Here is a 22,315-nt window from a genome sequence, read left to right as displayed (position 1 = left end):
TCTGGAACCCCCCCTCCCCGCTGACTACATCCATAGAGTGGGACCAAGGGACTGCCAGAGGTCCGTTACACACAGACCTGCAGACAGAGCATTTGTGTCAGGGGATGTCAATAAATATTATCATCGGTATTGCCTACCTTGACACAGGCTGTTAAACTCGATTGGTAAAAGATCAATGGTCTCTGTGGGGCCTGATTTGCCACGAACAGAAGGTCTAACGCTGCTACTAGGACGCGGTGAGTGGCTGAGCTTGGAGGTGGATCTGGCCCTGTTCTGGCCCTGTTCTGGCCCTGTTCTGGCCCAGGTTTGGCACGCCAGATTAGACAGGGCCGACGCTAGCCTTCCTGGGGACCTGGTGTTTTTGTTTTAATTGGTTTGCTTGTTTGTTTGTTTGTTTGTTTGTTTGTTTGTTTGTTTTTTGCCTGGTGTCCCCATCAAGGGGGCAGAAAACAGTATCTCGTTGTGTGGGTCAGGGCTGACACTAGCCTTCCTGGGGACCTGGTGTTTTAGTTTTAACACTATCTGGTTGTGTGGGCAGGCACAGTCTTGCACTGGACTTGAGCCCGCGACCTTGGGCGTAGGAGGCGGGCGGGGTAGCAAGGACGCTAAAACCCCCTGGGTGCTAGTGCCTGTCACTAGCGGGGATAAGGTGTCAGATGATGAAGTTTACTTACTGCACTGCTCTGTCCCCGGTGGCCAAAAGAAAGCCCTGAACCAAACATGTAAATAATACCACATGGGTGGACCCTGGGTAGCCACGGAGCCCCGGGCTATAGCCTAGCTCACCTATGCCATGGGCCACCCCCAGGTGGTTAATCTCACAGTCATAGGTATCTAGAAGTGGGATAAAACTCCTTCAAAATGTTACTGACACCGGAGGAGACGTGTCAGACATGTCACTCTGATGGTATTTACTTTTTTTATACATTAACCCATACATGAAAAACACACATAATGACCATAAACACCCTTGAAGGTATCTGAAGGCATCATATATATACAATGAACAGTTGACATCTGGTTTAATTTGTCTGCATATGCTTCAGTTTGTTTTATTATGACTATGTATTTGTCAGACACAATTTTAACCACTTTCTAAATCTGAGAAAGACTTTTATTCCTATCCAGTTGTGTGTGTGTGTGTGTGTGTGTCTGTCTGTCTCTGTGTGTGTGTATGTGTGTGTGTGTGTGTGTGTGTGTGTCTGGGGTGGGGGTGGGTGTGTGGTGGTGTTGTCGTTATTTAAAGCTGTAATTTCTCCATATACCTACAGTTGTACAACGGAGCAGATTTAATATTCCACACAGTCGTGGTGCTGCTGAGAGTTTCCCCTGAGGACTGTGTTTTATCTCCGGGTTGACATAGTTGTTGTGCGCCTTGGGCAAGGAGCTCTCTTTCTTTCGCTCATTTATATGTAACCATTGTATAATCTACTGGATGGAGTTCACCACTCTCGGGGGCCAGTTGGTGTTACCACTGATGCAAGGGCAAATAAGGCACAGCAGGTTATGTGGGCGCTGTCCAGCACTTAGTCCTCCTGACGCAATAACCTTAAAAGCCAGGAATAACTGGCTTCCCATTATGGTTCGTGCATTCAATTTTGCAACTCTTTTTCTTTTACCTCAACACATAATTTCCAAAGCAATAACATACCGAGGAAATTCGAGGAAACGCTCTTAACTCTGTTACAAATGTATCCTAATGAGCTGACACAAACACGCATATCGAATTAGTCTGTTAAACTGTAGTCATTTGTATCATTTTGTCCCGTGACGGTTTATGAAAACCACGCTAACTTGCAGCAGGAAACCAGTCATAAACGGCGTCTGTTCTCTTTTTTTAACGATTAACGAGTGCATGTGCAATTTCAAGTGATGCGCAGGATGCAGAGACGTCAGGTTCTTGGATAGCATCGCTTTAGTGAGTCTGGGAAGGCTCTCCAAGCCGCCTCGCTCTAATCATAACCAATACCTTGGTGAAGGAGGGACTTCTTGGCGCGTGCGTTGGCTGCTGCTTCACAGTCAAAGAGACACTGGAATTTAGCGGGAAGTGCGCGCTGCTCTACTTCACTTTACTCCGTATTTTTCGGGGTTCGACTATTTGGGCAACAGCGAGTATCACAGCATCTAGAAGAACACAATCAAATCGCGATGAAGAATCCTTTGTGCTGGTTTATCCTGATCGGAGTGGCCTTTCTTCTGATTCAACAAGGTAGGCTGTCAAGAGAAATAGAGAAAAAAAAGAAATGTCGCAGTTTCCTGAATGATATTGTGCTTTAAATGTGATATATACAGGAAAGCTATCATTCATTTGGTGGGAATGCAGTCTGTTGCCGCTAATGTACTTAGAGGTTGCGTGGGTCTTATGTTTGACGTGGTTACAAACTAAGTAGTGGATTAATACGGTGACATGTCAAGTGCCTCGGAGCATAAGCTAACGAGGACGGTTGCCTAAAATATCTTAAAAGATGGTTTTATTCGTTGTTTCTCGTATTTGTCGTACGTGCTCTGTGTCGAGCACTGGTAGGTCTTTGCCTTGAAACTTTTCATTATACGACAACGCAGCTATTACGGTCTCTGTTTTGTCATAAAAGTACCGTTTTTCTATTTGTCTGAGCATGCCGTAGTCTTTACTGTTTTAATATAGGGATCCTTGGTAATTTTAGCGTTAATCTCGTTTCGCGAATGCAAAGATGCTGTATCTCTTGTTATCTCAGACACGTTCGTTGGGGATGTCAAATATGACGCCGGACAAGATAAACACATAGTGTTGATTAAGAAATGGTTGATAATCCTCTTAAGACAGCATGTTCAGGTCATCAATGTTAAGCCGAATTAACCCCAGGTGAGATTTTTTTTGGCGCCGCAGCCCTCTTAGAGCGCCGTGAAACAGACTACGTAGCAAACAATGACTATTCAGCACTGGACTACAGCCGATGTTACTGGTCGTTTGTGTAACTTCTTCAAGTTCACATTGAAAATGTAACTAGGCTACTAAGTGCTGTTTTGGGAGTGTTGTGAAGTTGGCTGGGACGCCTATTGGAGTGGAACATATACCACTATTGTTAAAAATAATTACTACCATTATTTAAATGTTTGGGTTAATGTTTGAATGTATAGTAAAGTGCTCTTTAACTAGCAGGGGTCTTGTCCTTGGCATATCAAATAAGACAGCCATTACTCTGTGAACTTGAACTTGCATTAGGTTATATTCTGCATAATGGAAAAATAAGTGCACCCATATAATGAAAACATTGTGCTCCTTAGAGTAACACATACTGAGTGAAAGATATCTTCTCCATCCATTAGAGAACAGTCACCTCTGATGTAGAGGGAGCACTGGAAGTTCAAGAATAACAACATCCTGGTAGTAAAGGGACGTTGGTTGTCAGGGGTACCGAGCTCTCTCTCTCTCCCTCTCTCTCTCTCTCCCTCTCTCTTTCTCTGTTTTTTTTGTCTCTGAATCCTCTGTGCGGCTGTAAGGTGGTGGTGGCAGTCAACGCGTTGCCAGGATGCAGCACATAGTCCTGTGGCGTTCGGGCCAAGATCCCGCAGGCCTCTCTATTGTGGCCTTCAGGCCTTCCCGACGCCAGAGTTATTCCTGATTAAATTGAAATTTGGAGCAACAGCTGTTGTTCAACTTCCCGCAGAGAGGATCCTGTGGAAAACATTTAACAGAGGGAGACAGCCTCCAAAGAGAGACATTGATATCATTGCTTAGTTTGCCGGAGGAGTCTCGTGCTACTTTGTGTGTGTGTGTGTGTGTGTGTGTGTGTGTGCGTGTGTGTGTGTGTGTGTGTGTTTGCCTGCCTGCGTGCCTGATGTATCATCACAGTCTGGTCTTGGTGTGAGTGTGTGTGTGTGTGTGTGTGTGCGTGTGTGTGTGTGTGCGTGTGTGCGTGTGTGTGTGTGCGTGTGTGTGTGTGTGTGCGTGTGTGTGTGTCTGTGCGTGTGTGTGTGCCTGATGTATCATCATAGTCTGGTCTTGGTGTGCGTGTGTGTGTGTGTGTGCGTGTGTGTGTGTGTGTGTGTGTGTGTGTGTGTGTGCGTGCCTGATGTATCATCATAGTCTGCTCCTTCTATGGGGGTAGTTGGGGTTTTTGGGAGTGCTGGAATGGGCACGCTCGTTCTCCAGGTTCACATGGAGATGAAGGATGATTGGTCACCCAGCTGCTGATTGTCATGTACATGAGCGATGCTGCCGCTCGGCGTCCCTGGGTCTTTATTGCATTAGCTGGTTCTCGGGTGGGTGGGTGGGCGAGTCTGTGAATGTCTGTGTGTGTGTGTGTGTGTGTGTGTGTGTGTGTGTGGTTCTCGTGTGGGTGGGGTGGGGTGCGTGAGTGGATGGGGGAGTTTTGTCACGTGAAGGTGTCCTCTAATTTGGAGTATCAAAAAACACGTCATATTTTTTCTCCAAAGTGGCCCCTCTCCCAGCCCCAGTGCTTCACAGCATGATATGTTATTAAGCAAATTAGGCACATTAGGCATAGATGATGACTGTGAATAATTGACAACAGTTACAGCCCAGATGTGAAATTGCCACTTTGCCTGTTTCATCAAATGAACATAAGGGCTCGGTCTCAAGGAGCATATTATAAATTAGAGGATCGGGCCATCACATTGATGTATGATCCGCTGCTGGGAATAACAACCTGTTGGATGGTAAACAATGAATCTTCATGGGAAGAGGAAGCATGTTTTTTAGATGAGGGAGCGTGATTTACAATAGGATTAAAGACTCTTTAATCTGTATGTTAAAGCTCGTGTGTGTACAATATAGCTTTTAAGCGCTGGAGCTACTAGTGGACACGCGCGCACACGCATGCACAGTCACACACACACACACACAGACACACACACACACACACACATACACACACACACACACACACACACACACACACACACACACACACACACACTAGCTTAAAGAATTGATGTGATGTTGAAGAGGCTTGGCAGAGGCTTTCTGAAAGTTATTAGGAGATGCAAACATACATGATCGAGTTCATATACTGTAAAAGATCAGCCACAAAGGGCAGATTATTTCATGCTCTTCCAGGGTTACGACAATGGCTATCTGAATAGTGCAGGGAGGATCAGGATTTATCCTAGCCGCCTCGAGGCCTAATCTGCCACAGGAAACACAATATTACTGTCACATCAAAGTGACATTATTTTTGGGGGGATTTGTTCCTTTCGGGTACCAAGACACATGTCAGGAGCTTAGTCTCATGCACTGTATGTCCATATGACCATATGTTATGACCACTAATAAAACAGAAAGAGTCACATTCATGATATTCAAAATGTAGAACTGTTTTAATTTGAACGTGGTGTGATAGAACATGTCCTCCCTTGATGATATTCAAACAAGTAGTCTGATAAGATCCCCAGATCCCCAAAGATCCCCAAAACCCTTAGTGGATCTGGCCTTAATCTGATCTGACTCATTAGGAAGTCAGAATCTATCCAGGATGGAGAATCTGCCCTCTGTAAAGGAAGCCATTTCTGCATCCAAGAAAAGTCCAACACATAATTGTTGTTGTACTCAGGGTGCGATTTGTCCAAAAACCAGAGGGGGGGATGTTTTTTTTTTTTTTTTTTATCATGAAAAAAAAAAAAAAGCAATACATAGGCCTAATTCTCTTCATATACATGCATCATATATGTCTATGATATGATAATCGCTGCTAGACGCTCAGTTCTTGTGCTCCCTCTCATTCACGTTGAAATACTGAAACCGAAACTGAAACTTTGAAACAGAAACGCAACTGTTTTGGACAGAACTCGCTAATTCAGTGAACAAAAAAAAAACAGAGGGGGGGTAAATCCCCACCATCCCCCCCGGCAAATCGCACCCTGGTTGTACTTCTATATTATATAGGCTACCTACCATTCTGACAGAGATGATGCTTCGCATAAATGCATTAAAATACATTTCTGTGGCCTTTATAAAAAAAAAACTGTTATTGTTGAAGAGTGAGGAATCGCTAGATCATGTTCATATCACATGTTGTCTTTCTCGAGTCGGTAAACTTTTCAGTAATCTGAAAGAGTTTAGAAGTTACCGATGTGCCAGCACGACTTCTGTCATTAGTTGCGGGGAATGTTTATGTGATTGGCTTGTTTACTATTAATGTCAGCCTGACTAATTGTTAGCTGAGATGACAGGCTTAGACAAGTGCCTTCTGGGCACATCAGGCCAATGGAATGCTTCTTTCAGTCACTTAGATACACGTATTTTATTTTTCAAAAGCCAGACCATCAAAGAACATGTCACTGGCAAAACGTTTCCCCCAGTGACATTCTCAAAGACGCCATGAAGTCTTTTTAATGCAAGATTGAAATGTTCAAACTCTGCCATTCCTTTATGCCTGGCCCTCTTAAAGCTCTGTAAAAAGAAATGTGACACATTACACATGATGGCGTAATGAGAGCACGATGATACTCTTCCTCTGAATGACTGTCCTGTCAACGTCCCATCCTGATCAAGGACCACTTGTGTTATAGTGAGATGGGTTATATGTCCATTAAACTTAGAGACATGGTTAAGTGGGAAATGTAATTATCAGTGGCTAAAGGTGCTGTTGGCAGCATATTTAAAACGAAACTAGACAAAGTGGGTAGGCTTTTCATACTGAGGGGTCTGAAAGAGAGGCAGCGGATGAAAGTGCATGCTCAGAAATGTGTTGGACAACTTGATTTATCTTTGGAATTGCTTAGAATTGAGGCCCTGAAGAATGCAAACACTAGAATGCCAGAAACAAAGACACTAGGTACATAGAATGCACAGGTCTGTTGGGAACTGTTCTACATTCTACCATGCAGTTAAACTAAGATATATATATATTTTAACAACAACAAAAAAGTACTCTTCGCATCAATGATTCATCATTGAAATGATTGAATTCATCATTGAATTCATTTGATTTTTTTTCGTGCAGCTGCGAGTTTTTTTACGTTTTCAGACACATTTGAAGATCAGTGACCACTGTTGCAGCAGTCTAAGAGTTCCTCTAAACCTCTCCTTTAGTGTGTGATTACTTTATATATCAAATTTGCATCCAACTCCCGTGTCCACTCGCCGGAAAGGAACATTTTAAGTGCAGCATGGAGCCAGTCTGATAGCCGTTATTAGAGAGCAGATGGTGCCATCAGTTGTTAAGCAGCACATGGTCAGGACTTAATCCCCGTGTTTGTGATTACTACGTGCCAGGCCAGGCAGGCAGAGAGAGAGAGAAGGGAAAGCTCAGATATTTCAATTAGTACTATAGCTGATGGGGTCGAAGCCTTGCGCAAAGCTTTGGTTGCAAATAAGTCGTCTGATCTCACTGAGATTTTGTTGGTTTGCTTTTCAAGGATAACATCGAGACGGAATGAATGCTAAATTGATGTGGTCTATTCACTCCACGGTTGCTCTGTGATTTCAAATGAATGAAACGTTTTGCCTTTAATCGCGTCCAGGTTCTGGATGATACATGCAAACCACCAGACATTCACTTTTAAGTGCTGCGTAAGCTGTTTTATTATGTAGTGCTGTTTTTGTCTGAATTTTTTGTTGACTTTGAAAACTAGATTCTGCTCTTTGAAGAGTAGCATCAAACTCTAAAACAAAGCGTTTTTATATTCCGTGTGAGAATATGTATGCTTTAGATTCGCCACGGCATTTTTCCACACAAAGGCTATACGCTGAGTGATCTGTGCTGTGACACGTGTCTACGGTTATCTCAGGGCTAAATGCTCTCAAAGCCAGAGAGCAAGTTTTTCCCTCTCTGTTAGCCTGCTCTCCATTTAAACTACTAATGCTATGGGGGCAGCAGCAGCACTTCAGAAGTACATACTGTACATATATAGAAAAGCCCAAGTCAGAAAGAGGTTGCGAAACTTTTGAAAGAAAACTAAAATCAAAATGGTGCCAAAGGTGCTTTGCTGTTGGTGCTGTGGGAGCCACTGTATGTGTGTGGTGTGTGTGTGTGTGTGGTTTTGATGTGGGCTTACGGGTTGAGATGAGGGTTGTGTGTTAGCGGTCAGCAGATGCACTGGCAGGCTCTGACTGAACCCAGGCCTTGAGGCTTTTACACTGGCTTTTTCTCTTTGTACTGCATGCAGCTGGGTGCCGTGCACTAGAGTGCTGCAGAGGCACTGGCCTACTCTGACCAGCGCAAAGCCATGTGAGGGTTAGCGTTAGCCTGGTCTTTGTGTCTAGGGATTAGCGGATCAGGTAGGTCGAGCTGCACACAGTGGCCTAAGCACTAACTTTTCATCTTGTGCGCTATTTAATGTTAAACCAGGCTTATGTTATGGTGGGCAAGTCATTTCACAAGACTGTGGCCATACTTGTCTCCCACACCAAGAGAATGATAAGAATGTTCTGTGTATGTTGGCAAGACATGCAATGTAGCATCCCACCCAATGTCTCATATATAAGGTGGTAGCGCTCACAGTGTGGAGTAAGTCATTTATTATAGAATAGAATAGACTTTATTTGTCATTGTGCATTAGATACACAACGAAATTAGTTTGTGCAACCACTAAAAAAAGTGCAGTTGTGCTGGGTGGAGGGTAGGAGGGTAGTGTGATTATTAAGTTCTGTGATGGCCCTGGGGATAAAACTGTTCTGCAGTCTCGAAGTGCGGGCTGTAGTGGCCCGGTAGCGCCTGCCAGAGGGTAGCAGGGTGAAGAGATGGTTTGCGGGGTGAGTCTATGTAGTTTATAGCTGATTGTTTCAAAATGCCGAACAGCTCTTCACTTTAAAAAAAAACATTTCAGTGCATTACAGTACCACTGATAGTCAAGTGACCATGTTGTGTAAGTATTTGACTGGTATTGATATAAGTATTGAAATTCAGTCATTATGAATGAACTGAATACTTCCACTATCTGGCTGCTAACACAACTATCATGGACCTGACGTGACCTGGTTGGACGGTGACAGCAGGGGAATGTGTGGCTGTCATTCACGCGCCTGTGTCATATCCTGAGCTGCTTTTGGAAATCGCCATGGCAATCTGATGGATGGCTTGACAAGCTTGACATGTTGCCACCCACCGGATGCTCTGCTCAGATCTGGAAAAAAAGACGCTTCTGAAAAGTGGGGACTCACCTTAATCGTAAAAAAAAAAGAAAAGAAAAGAAGAAGAAGCCTGATAACAGACTTGGCTTCCCTACAGCACAGTTGGTTCCTGCCAGTTTCAGAAATAGCAGTTTTCATTTAGCACATTTTCAACACTCCTCAGGTCTCAGTAATGCTATTAGACACATTTCTACACACCCTGCCTGTGTGTTTGTATGTTGCCAATGCTCTGGGTAGCAGTGGGATAACCCCCTTACTCTCTTGTGTGAAACCTCGCCAGCAAGGTGTAGGAATGAAAAGAGATGATACATAAAGATGGCAGCACAACGGTAGCACTTAAAAAAAAAACGACGGTATTGCTGTTGCCTACTATTTTTCTGAAGTGGCATCCTTGTGAAGCGGCAGATTAGGAGAAGAAATCTAGTTGACCCGTCAAAAAGTGTATGATGAGGAAGGAAACGAAGTGTAAGCGAGTGTTAGCAGCTGTCCTGGGGATTGCGTTATTATTATGGAGCGATTGAAGAGCTGAATGCTGCCATGATTACTGTTGGAGCTTATATATGCTGAGTTGGCACTCTGGCAGTGCCATATTTCCCAAACCTTTTTCCCCTTTCTGGGGGACTTTGCTGTGCTCATTGAATTTCATGGAGGCTTATGGGGACTCCTCATAATTAATGTTCAATGCTTGACTGGCAATCTTAATAGGCGTCTTAGGTCAGTGTGAAAATGAATGTCTCTCATTAAAGGCGGCCCCTTTGTTGTGATTAAAAAAAATCGTTTCGTTTAGCTCAGCTTGGATGGTGGAACAATATCCCGAAATGCTTCTTCACATGTTTTATTTTATTTATTTATTTTGTCAAACTGAATGCCAATGTACTTCACACTTTGCAAACACCATGATTTGTAGAATGCAACATATTGATGGTTAATTGTTGGCAGGCTCCAAACAAATTAATCGGCCCATTATGCTCATAGCATATTCAGGAGTTCCAGTGGATAATTCATTCCCTCGGCATCCTTGCGTTCACACTGTTCTTTTCAACAGACGGATCTTTTCAATGTATTTGTATTCAGTTCCTTCTCTTACTCACTCTTCACATTTTAACAGAGAGATGTTTTCAGTTTTTGTTTGCGTTCAGGTTCTTTCTGAATACCTAATTTCCAGCTACAACTTGGGTAACACTTAGAAGAAAATAACGAGCTTCCCAGCACCAGAAATCAGAATAATGCTCTCTGTCATAATAAGCTTCAATTAATTATTATATGATTAAAAGCACAAGATATTATTGCACAAAACAGTCAGATTTATTCATCAGATTTATCAGACCTCGTACTGTACTGTGGAGTGATGTTCCTTCTGTAGATGTTTTCCTCTACTCACTGTTACAACAGATTGTGTTTTGCCTTATGATCGCATATCTCATTAAAAACCTGACACTTAATCTATACTGGTTTGGGATAAACTAATTTTTCAAATCCCATAAGGATATGTGGAGGGATTTGCATATTTAATAGGAATCCTTAATGAAGACGGTACATATGGTGGGAGACTTAACCATGATTTCGTTTTGAGGGAACGTGGTTTTTGGAAACGTTCATGTCATTTGCACTCTCTACGTTCGCTTGACTGGTTGCTTGCCAGTCTCTGACAAGTTTCTCTTTCCCCCAGCAGTGTAATTTGGACTGGTTAATTAGTTTGTTTTACATCACAATGTGATACTGTAGCAGATTGGGCCAAAACACGTTTTGAATGTCTTGGTCCTCAGACACAGAGAGAAAGAGGGAGAGAGAGAAAGAGGGAGAGAGAGAAAGAGAGAGAGAGAGTGAGAGGGAGGAAGAGAGTGAGAGGGAGGAAGAGCGAGTGGGAGGAAGAGCGAGAGGGAGGAAGAGCGAGAGAGAGATAGAGAGAGAGAGAGAGAGGGGAAAGAGCTACTCTGCTCAGATGGTTATCATATCAGGCTTTCTTGTACACTCGCTTTGTTTCCAAGTTAATACATCTAATATCCCCGTCACTACTATGTCAAGGTGTCTGTAGTACAAGATGGGGTAGGATATAATCATGATTAAAATAAAGGACCATGGAGTCATTTCACTAAGATAGCAGATCGCTAATGAAGGTGGTGCTGCCTGGTATCCTCTGTGCCCATCTTTGTTTTGAAGGGAGGCAGTGGAAATAGGCTAGGTGCACGAAATACTCAGTGTGGGCTGTTTGTTTCCTGTTTAGCCAGGTGTATTTGAACCTGCCGCTATTCTGAATGTAATTAGCGTCTACACGGACCTGGTTAGGTGTTGCACCTAGTGAATCAGCGTTACGATAAAGAAGGACGTGTAGACACTAATTACATTCAGAATAGTGGCAGGTTCAAACACACCTGGCTAAACAGGAAACAAACAGCCCACACTGAGTATTTCGTGCACCTAGCCTATTGGACTCTTGTCATTTTCTCTTTGAGCGGTGCATCTGGGCGAGGTAAGGCTCTGTCATCAGCAGTGTCCTTTCCCCCCGTTGCGGCCATAACGTCTCGCTGCCTCTGCTCATTATGGTACACCATAGACAGCAGGTTTGGTGACAAATCGCTACTCTCGTGCCGACGAGAAAGGGGGAACAAAGCCGAGGCGTCTCAGTCGGCGCTCCACACTCTCGTCTCAAGCTCGGCGGGAGAAAGAGGCAGAGAAATTTAATTTAGTACAGTTGTTTCGATTGGCTGCCCATGTGTATACGCCCGCCTGAGAAACAACCCACAGCCATTTCAGTGAAGGGGGTCGCTTGATATCGTGTGGGATGCGATGCACGTCATGTGTTGATTATGCAGTCCCAACAAAGCACTTTCCTGTCCCCGGCGACAAAAGAAAAGGAAAGGAAGTTCTGAAGACACACTGCCTTTGTTGGGTCATCTTGTGTAACTTTGCAGGATAACAATGACACTCTAAAGTCAAGGCAAACCTGTGTGTTGGAAGATGGCCAAGGACAGTCCGTGTACTTGACTTGAGTGGTCACCAGGGTGGTTCACGGTGCGATGGTTCTTAATAAATACACAGTATTATACTTATTTTACCCCTTTGTCATCATGTACTAGCTGTCCTTTAGTTGTTCATTGCCATGTACGCACAGTGTGTTCCCGAAAACACAGTGGATCGTCCACATTTCACCAGTACGTTTTTTTGGAGCGCCAGAGGTGAAATTGGTGTCAAAATCAGGCAAATCCGCCAAACTGAGCATGTTCTTGTTCCGAGCTTCTCTTGTCTTCTGGCACCTTCTCTGAGACACTTTGACAACTAACGTTGAAAGGCACACACTCTGAGCCTCTCCCAACAGACGTGCAACGAGGTACGGTGAATTAAAAAAAACGAACACGTATACTTGCATGTCGAGATAATACTCATGTTGCACTAACCAGTCCACATGTGCCGAAGTGTCTGCATGAGCTGAATGCTGAATTCAAATGAGACAACTTGTTAGTGAGCAGATATTAAGAAGTCAGTACGGCATAATAAGGGTAGTTTCACACTGTATCCACCGTCCCGAGTGTTTGCCGTCCGACCACGGGGAATAGTCTAATGAATTCAAAGACAGGCAGGAGTGACATGTTTTTAAATAATCAGCAGTGGGGCTTGGTGTGCAATTTGAAGCTCTGCGGACGACTCAAACCTTGCTACCACACATAGCTCGTTTGATTTCAAGGTTTGTTTTGTGCAAAATAAATGAATGTTGAAACATGTTGAAACATGCATGAATCTCTCATCAGTGGACGGTCCAGATGGGAACTGACACCGAGACCCTTCTGTGTCAGATCAGGGCCAGTGGCTGAATGGGGAAAATATGGCATTTGCTGTGTTCGTCTTTACACCACCAACTGGGCTATGCTATGTGCTGTGATTTGTGGGACTAATCAGAGAAATCCTGTTGTTGTCGTGGTCGATTTTCTTTCCTCCTAGCATACCAAGGACCTGATTGATTTTTTACAGTCTGTCCTTGGAACAGAGGCATTATCACAGAGAGAGGGATTCCCTGTCAATCTCCCAGAATTATCTGGAAGTCGCATGATGCATGGTCAGAACTGTGATTTAATTAAGAAATGCATCTGTCACGAGTGTTAGCTAGAGATTAAAATGGCCTGTCAGGAAAGGGCAGAGACTGATCAGTTTGATGGTCCCCGTACCTGCAAACAATATGTTGTGTCTTTATTTAGCTTTAAACCACCATATCAAATTTGATGCCCAGCAACAGGGATTTCCAAGCACTTAAATCTCGTATTCCTGTAAATTACATTGAGCAACAGGTGTTTAAGATGACGCACACTTAGCGAGACGGACCGTTAGCGACTTCTGCTACAGTCCTGTGCAGTAAGACTTTAAAAAAAAGATATACAGTATATATACTGTATATATATATATATCTGTCTTCAAAAATCGTCTCCATCCTCCATGATTAGCTCCAGCAGTGTGTTGTCTAAGGAGGAGCATACTCGGACGTTAATAGGACGGGGCGTGCTGTGGCTGTGATGTTTCGTCTGGTAAGGATGGGCACGGCAATGAGCTCCCCTGGGGGGATTTGTTCCTCGCCTGACTGGAAAGAGCCGGAAAATAAAACCTATTGAATTATAAAAAATAAGAGATTTGCACATAGACCTGGGATTCCCCGTTATTTACCACTCTAGTGTTGGACCAGTAAACCCTTATAGATGCAGCACACAGGAGAGGAGAGGATTCAATTGGGCTGTGTATTGTTTTTTGAATGAGTAAAATGCGGCCTCATTTTAGGCCACTGAAAGTCCGTGAAATAAAAAGTGGCTGCACAAATGATTTGCCACTTAACTGAGACACAAAACAGCCTGGCATTTTAGTCCTCTGAATCCCTTTTCATCAAGTAGCGCTGTGAAAGGTAAAATTACCACTAATCCTGAAATCTTCCCTGCTCACCTCAGGCTTCATACTGCATATGGTGAAACAAGGAAATGGTGGGTGGATTTAATTAGTGATGCAGGTATTTGTATATGATTGAATTGGATGTGTGTGTGTACAGACACAGAAGTCTGGATTTTATGACTCTGAATACAGTGGTTTATGATGCTGAATACAGTGGTTGAGGAATACCTCAATGTAGTCAACATAATAACAATTATGTTTATACACAGTGTGTCATTGAGCCCACAAGACTGTGCCCTATAGTGTATAAGCTCAGAAGACCATGCACTGTAGTGCACAGCTTGGGCTGCCTCTGCACTGTAGTGCACAGCTTGGGCTGCCTCTGCACTGTAGCGGGTAGTACACAGCTTGGGATGCCTCTGCACTGTAGCTTACAGCTTGGGCTGCCTCTGCACTGTAGCGCACAGCTTGGGATGCCTCTGCACTGGGCTGCCTCTGCACTGTATCGCACAGCTTGGGCTGCCTCTGTACTGTATCGCACAGCTTGGGTTGCCTCTGTACTGTATCGCACAGCTTGGGCTGCCTCTGCACTGTAGCGCACAGCTTGGGATGCCTCTGTACTGTATCGCACAGCTTGGGCTGCCTCTGTACTGTATCGCACAGCTTGGGTTGCCTCTGTACTGTATCGCACAGCTTGGGCTGCCTCTGCACTGTAGCGCACAGCTTGGGATGCCTCTGCACTGGGCTGCCTCTGCACTGTATCGCACAGCTTGGGTTGCCTCTGTACTGTATCGCACAGCTTGGGCTGCCTCTGTACTGTATCGCACAGCTTGGGCTGCCTCTGCACTGTAACGCACAGCTTGGGCTGCCTCTGCACTGTAACGCACAGCTTGGGCTGCCTCTGCACTGTATCGCACAGCTTGGGCTGCCTCTGCACTGGGCTGCCTCTGTACTGTAGCGGGTAGCGCACAGCTTGGTGTCTCTCTGCACATGTTGCCAAAGGTGCCCACTTCTTCACCAGGCACAAATTCAACAGTAGCAGTAGACAATAGAGCATTGATAACAGATGCTCATGTGCAAAAGTGCAGGCAAAACATTTTGACTGGTTTACTTTGTCTCTTGCTGAGAACTTTTGATGCATCACATTTGGACAACAGAGGCAGTTTGCTGCTTCGCCGGAAGGACGTTGTGTTCTCCTGCCAAAATAAGACTATATCAAAACTAATGCTAATACATGCTGTCAAATCCACTGAACATTTACTGCTGTGGCCAACTGTGTTTATTCTATGATTAAACAGATGTTTTACTTCATGTGAAGGTGAATATATTTACCTGTGTCTATTCTATGAGTAAATAGATGTTTTACTTCATGTGAAGGTGAATATATTTACCTGTGTCTATTCTAAGGGTAAATAGATGTTTACTTCATGTGAAGGTGAATATATCCACATTGTTTACTGTATCCATGGATTGCCACTCACATTTGATCACCTAGGCAACTGGTTATGTAAGACAAAACAATGTCAAAATCAATGATATGCTGCATCTCAGCATCTAAACTACTTCCCTGAAGAAAATAATACGGCTCTGACTGATTAACCTCTTCTCTCAGCAAGGCTTTAAACAGCAATGCTAAAGTTGGATATAGCTATGTGCCTTCCCCGCACAAACTCAAGCCCATCCGTTAGGTGCGTTTGTGCAGGGAAGGGGTTAGGGGGTTAGATGTGCTATGTAACTAAATGTAAGTGCTTCTGTGCTGTTTGTGTACTCTACTTTATGTTCATGTTGTATGCAAACTGATCTTTCACGAATTAGTCAGGTATCATTACCTCCGCCAAGGAGGTTATGTTTTCGCCCCTGTATGTTTGTTTGTCTGTCTGTTTGTTTGTTTGTTTGTCAGCAGGGTTACGCAGAAACGCATGGACCGATTTCCATCAAACTTTGTGGGGAGATTGGGTAATATAATGGCAATAATTGATTAGATTTTCAGATGTCAAGGTCAAAGGTCAAGGTCACAAGGCGGAGGTTTGCATTCTCTGAATGCTCCCATTCTTGTTTTATATGTGAGGCCGTGCTGGTAAATGTTTTTTGGCATGGGTCCTATAGGACTTGTTGAACATGAAAGATAGCAGCTTTGCAGTGAATTTACTCATGATGCAACATACAGTAAACAAGGTCTCCTCATGCTGCATACTGATGGAGTAGTCCATGCCCTTTTCATAGCATATTCCTATTGCTGTATTAGTAAGCCATTGGCCCTTTTAAACAAGGTTAATATTCATTCTCCCCATGGGTTGTGCTCTCTCTGATTAGATGCGTTAAGGTTATTTCCATACTATAATTTTCACAGTCTGTGAAACACGTTGCAATTGTCCTTTGCACCGCGCAATTCTCCCCTGGGGCGTCTGCTCTTACGTAAAAAAACTTGAATAACAAGTCTTGTTATTTTTTTATTGTTTGGCTAGTAACTTCTGCGTCACATGATTGTACGTGCACGTCTTTGATCGACTGGCGGAAGTTGCTTGGCTGAAGAGAGAAGGGAGTCATCCATAATTAACACCCTGTAAATGACCCTAACCCTAACCCTGTAACTGTAGGGTGTTAACAATGAAAGGGCAACATGGACCCCCAGCCTCTGGCAACGGGAGTCTTTCAGCTCTTCCTCACTGAGGACTCCTGAGGCGTGCATGGCCCGTGTCTCCAGCTCACCCAGCCAGTGAAAAACAGCCAATACCCACAGTGGCAAAAGCTTTAAACACTGCACTCTGCAATAACTGGCTGTAGCCGGCGGGGGGTGACCGCATTTTAGTAGATAAACCCCCTGACTGTTTTGAACACAGGCTTAGCAATTCCTAGATTTATTTAGTTGCTATGGTAGTGGTCCCTCGACGGTAGTTTGCTGCTTTGCCCGCTATGTAGCAAAAATGGTCTGCTAATAACAATGGAAAACACCAGACGATCCTCCGGGGGGAAAACACTGATTCCCTCAGATGTGATAAATGTTGTGGAGGTCATGTTGTGGAGGTTCTAACTGATGAACTTCTTAGATACAAAAAAAAACAAGTCCATACAGACTTATAACACAGAACTAGTGTTCGTTATTTGTCAGGTTTTCAGAGTATCTTATTCTTCAGCTTTTTCTCCTCAGAAATACTGAGGCTGTCGTTGCTGAGGCTTAAAGACGTTCGGTAGAACGCGTCCATGTTCTCTCCAGGATAACAATCAGCACACTGGCAGTTGGTGATTTCTGTCATGTCACACCAGACTGATTGTCTCTGCAAATGGTTGTTGCTAACCCTTGACAGGACTGTCTCCTTGAATCACTGCACGTAACTCTTGACAGGCTCTCTTGATGAGCGGCTCCTCAGAGTTAAGGCAATGTAGAAAGTTTTTTCCTTTTTTATTATTATTTTACAGCCCATGCATATATAATTTCCTCTACATTGTTTTCACATAGTATGCCCATACATTGTATCTATACAGTATACCTTAAAGGCACCCAGTGCAACTTTCGAGGCTTAAAAATAAACATTCAATTTCTAGTCTTTTTTACATGTAGTAAGTTTCAATAACTCCATACCATTACATACCGACATTCAAGCAGCAAAGATGAGACGTCGTTGTGTTGTGAGAACTGATAGAAAATCGATAACAACAACAATCGCCGCCATTTTCTTTATTTTTTTTAACCTGCAATAAATAAAGCAGGCTTCCAGTCAATGGAAAAATGGCTTCTCCCCACCGGCGATTGTTGTTGTTTACGATTTTCTATCAGTTCTCACCACACAACGACGTCTCATCTTTGCTCCTTGAATGTCGATATGTAATGGTATGGAGTTATTGAAACTTACTACGTGTAAAAAAGACTAGAAATTGAATGTTTATTTTTCATTGAATGTTTACATAAAGTTGCACTGGGTGCCTTTAATACCATCTTGATAGTGCTAGATCGCAGTAAGTTAAGAGGTATTTTTTCTCTTTTTTTGCACTTAGAAATCAAATTTACTGTCGGAGAACCACTGCAGTCAGGGGTTACACCCCCAGTGTCAATATTCAATTAGTCTACCAATGACTTTGAATCTGCTCCTGCAGGATACGGTTGTCAGGGAGTCTCTCGTTCTCTCTCTCTCTCTCTCTCTCTCTTTCTCTTGCTCGCTTCACTTGGGAGAAGCCAACTTCAGTCATGGTATTCACATTATTGGATAAAGCCTAAAGCTCCGGGACTGATGCCTGTGCAGTAGGAAGATGCAGGGGGATGGGGGGAGGGGAGGCTGGGATGGTCTCGTCCCCAGGAAGACCAGCCATCTTTGTTTGCGTTAAAAAAAAAGTAGTGGGAAGGAGAGAGGGTGGAAACGTCCTAGATAGACAGGTCATGGTGAAGGCAGAGCAGAGAGAAGGGTCTAATCTTATTAAGACGCGTCCCAGGTAAAAACGCTTAGCTGTGAACGAGGCAGGCAGTGACAGACAGGATAGGAAGAAGGGATACGTGCTGGATGGAGGCTCTGTTCAGAAGCTAACTGAATCCTAAACTGCTTTATTTCAGTTTTTTTATGTGGTGCATTTGAAGGAAGTGTTCGTTCATTTTGTCTTGTAGAATTTCCCATTTGAAGTGTGTGGCTCAAAGCAGTGCCCCAAAATATTGATGTTTTGTATTTTCTCAAACACGCTTTTGTGTGTTTTTTGTCTGTTGGTGCCAATATATTATTAAAACTGGTGTAAGACAATTTGCAATTGTTCAATAACTTTGAAAAAAACATGATCCGTTTCTGTTCAGTCTGTTACTGTAAGTGTGCGTCTGGGTGATGTCTAGGGATACAGTGACAGTTCTTCAGTAGAAGACTAAGATCAGTTCACTTCACACACAAGGAAATTACTTTTGAGAACTCAAGTCCACTTGAATTCGTAAATCAAATCTAATAGACAACAAGGACTTTGATCAATATCCAGGAACCAAAACACATGATTCTCTGTGTTATTTTAATAAATGACTAAGCATCCAGTGGTCTCTGTGGCTCATTGACAATTCACCTTGTGATATTACGTAAACAGGAGGCACAGAGGTAATTCACACCGCTCTAGGTCCAAAATTAGATATTAATCAATGGAGGTGAACACTAGAATGAGAGAGAGAAAGAGATAGATAAAGAATGGTAGAAGGAGAGAGAATGAGATAGATAAAGATAGAGAGAGGGAGAGAAAGATAGAGAGAATGAGAGAGATAGAGAGGGAATGAGAGAGTGAGATATTGATAGAGATAGAGAAAGAGAGAGATAATGAGAGACATAAAGAGTGGAAATGAAAGACAGAGGGAGAATGACATAGATAGAGAAAGAGAGATAGAGAGAGATAGGGGAAAAGAGAAAGAGTATTAAAACAAGAGTTCCCTTGAGATGCAGTGTGTCACAGAGCTGTGGTGTTCCGTGGGCAATGGAAGAACCCCAAAACAGTGTATGTATCTCAGCAGTACCTAAGCCTCTCTCCCAGATGTTAGTGGAGATGGACCAAGAGAGGCAGGGTGATCCAGTGCCTCAACAGTTGCAGGAAAGAAAGAAAAAAAAAGAAGAAGAATAAGAAAACTCTGTTTGATGAGAACACGATCGAATTATAGGGCCAGAAATGTAAGTAGAAAAGGCCTTGCCGCTGCCTCAGGGGGAGCCTCAGGGGCCCAAGGATCAGGCGTGGAGGGGTTTAGCTCCACGTGTTACTGATGCATGTTCATTGAAACACGGCACCCTGGTCAGTCCCCCCCCCCCCCCCCCCCACACACACACACACACACACACTCTTCCTGAGGAGCAGCCAACAGCTATCAGCTAAAAGACATCGAAATCATAGAATTACACACTCTGTCCTCGTGGGCATGTCCCCTGTGTGTGTTGGATATCTGAGGGAGGGGGGAAGGGAAGAGATAATGTTTAAGGGACAGTAGGCCAAAATATCTTGAAGATACAAACAGATGGTTTTCAAATGTGAGAATAGGACATGTGAATCTTTGAAACATCACACACTTTTGAAACATTTCACTTTTTCTTTAGGGCACAAGGGCGCTGTCTTTCGATTCGTGCACACTTCAAAGGTTTTCAATTAATCTAAAGAACAGGTTTAAGGGAATCATTCCTTGTAGAAAAAAATCATACTTATAATGTGGCCTTTTCAGGACATTTTCTCTTCAAGGCTAAGCTGCCAATTGCACATTGGAGATTTATTCTCTCAGCCTTGGCCACTGTTTGCAACTGTGGCATAATTCCTTTTCTGATGAGTATCCTCGAATGGTTAGACGCCGCCTGTGTTGACTGAAGCAGTAAGTACGCCGTACCCCGTTCCTACTTGGCATTTACAGAGATACCTTTGTTTTGGAATCCCCAGCAGGCTTACGTGATCATTGTTAACCAAGAATGTAAGTCAAAGATAATTAATGGGCACCTTTGCGAAACAAGAGTCTTTCATCTATTACATTTTCCAAAAAAAAAGAGAGAAAAATTAGCTTCTTCCTCTGCTTTGTTAAAAAAAAAAAAAAAAAAGCACCCAAAATAAACAACAGAGGCTGTTTTGCTTTCCATTTCTTGCTTTAATGTATTGATCAAAACACATCCTTAATCACATCATTACATTTTTCCTGTTAATTTGCGGGATATACTGCTGTCATTGAAACTGATTTCAGTGATCACTGCTAGTGTTCATTGTAATTTGCAATCTAAAAAATGGAGCTCCGTTTGAGAGGCCTAGCTTTTGTCAGATCAGCCACAGAGGTGCTGAGAGATGCACATTAATCTTGAAGCACTGTCTTATTGATGTGTTCATGACTCCATGCTTTTTGTACATATCTGATCACACACTTGGACTCAGCTCTTGCCACTCCGTGCGGAATTGCTTTGTAATTATCGCTCAGTCCTTCAGGCTATACGCGTGACATCTTTTCCTTTCAGCGCCGAGGTTCTTCTTCTTTTTCTTCCCCCTCCCCTGTGCCCCCCCTCCCCTGTGCCCCCCCCCTGATTTGGCCTTCTGTCGGCCCCTTCTCCACAGAAGAGCTGACAGGCCAGGCATGTCCTCATAAGCGATGCATAGTAGATTATGCCCAATCAGCTTTCAACTGCTAGTCTGGCGTGTGTGCATGTGTGTGTGTGTGTGTGTGTGTGTGTGTGTGTGTGTGTCTGTGTGTGTGTGTGTGTGTCTGTGTGTGTGTGTGTGTGTGTGCGTCTGTGTGTGTGTGTGTGTGTGTGTGTTGTGAGTGAGTGTGTGTGTGTGTGTGTGTGTGTGTGTGTCTGTGTGTGTGTGTGTGTGTGTGTGTGTGTGTGTGTGTGTGTGTGTGTGTGTGTGTGTGTGTGTGTGTGTGTGTGTGTGTGAGTGAGCGTGTGCGTGCGAGCGTGTGCGTGTGCGTGCGCGCGAGAGAGGCTATGCTTTATGATTTATTTAACGCTCAGGCTCTCGGTGTGGACAAATATGGCCATGGCTCTCCTGCTAATATCAGCATGCAGAGGCTGGTAGAGCAGGTGAGGCTGCCACACTGAGACGATCATTCATCCTGACAGATTGGAATAAGTGCTGACGTGCGGGGGCCAAAGGTCTTGAAGGAGAGAAAAAAAATGGTACGGGGAGCGAAAACCCCCCAACAACAACAACAATCAACAACAACAAATAACAACAACCAACAACACCTCTACTCACAGCTCTCCACACTCGCCCCCCCCCCCCCCCCCCCCACCCCTCCCCCCCACTGTGAGAGGTTGGAAATTAGCTTTGCAAACTAACAGAGCTGCTGGCCATGGCGGGAGGAAGCGCTTTTAATCCTATTACAAAACGCATAGATGAGCAGACTTCTGGTGGCAAATCTAATCTGCTCTGCTCGAGGAGTAAGCACTTTTTCCCCCACCTAAGCACCTTAGGGCTCAAGAGAGCGTCTTGGGTGTGTGTGTGTGTCCTCATGTCTGTATGTCTGTGCCGGGTTTCATGTAAACAAGGGGCTCTACTAGGGGTGACCAGGTGTCCCGTTGTGCTGCACAGCGTTTTGACCTTTTGACACATGTCCCCGCCTATTGAGATTGAGAATCTCCTGCATTTTCATTGGTCACTGGGTTTTTAAATGTTCAGTTCAATTCAATTAAGTTGTTTTTATACAGCGCCAAAACAATAACATTGTCTCAAGCCATTTTAGAGAGCCCAGGCGCCTGAACACATGGATGTGCTCTTATACACGCCGGGCACATGAGCCGCTTATTGTGGCATAGCTTTTACTCTGTTTAATGGCACTGTGTCAAAAGCAGCAACCCAGCTCATACAGATACAACATAGCCAAGCTACTCTAAAAGCCTGGCTTTCATCCAGTGGCTGAGAAGAGAGCAGTGAAGGTGGTCATCAATAGGCTGGGACAGCCATCAA

At 43.9% G+C, this 22,315-nt stretch overlaps 1 protein-coding gene across 1 annotated transcript in view; it reads left to right on the top strand.

The window, feature by feature from the left end:
• Positions 1–2,090: 2,090 nt before the first annotated feature.
• The window catches only part of ntm (neurotrimin), a gene marked incomplete at its 5' end in the record, with an annotated part of 231,839 nt that continues 211,614 nt past the window's right edge, over positions 2,091–22,315 (top strand). Inside the window, one exon of the mRNA XM_080854227.1 lies at positions 2,091–2,209. Within this exon, the coding sequence (XP_080710353.1) occupies positions 2,149–2,209 (61 nt within the window). The remainder of the gene's footprint in view (positions 2,210–22,315) is intronic.

The sequence above is a fragment of the Sprattus sprattus genome (assembly GCF_963457725.1).
Source record: "Sprattus sprattus genome assembly, chromosome: 1".
In the NCBI taxonomy this organism is placed as follows: Eukaryota; Metazoa; Chordata; class Actinopteri; order Clupeiformes; family Clupeidae; genus Sprattus; species Sprattus sprattus.
Note: the sequence above shows the minus strand (reverse complement) of the source record. Positions and strands in the feature narration are given on the sequence as shown.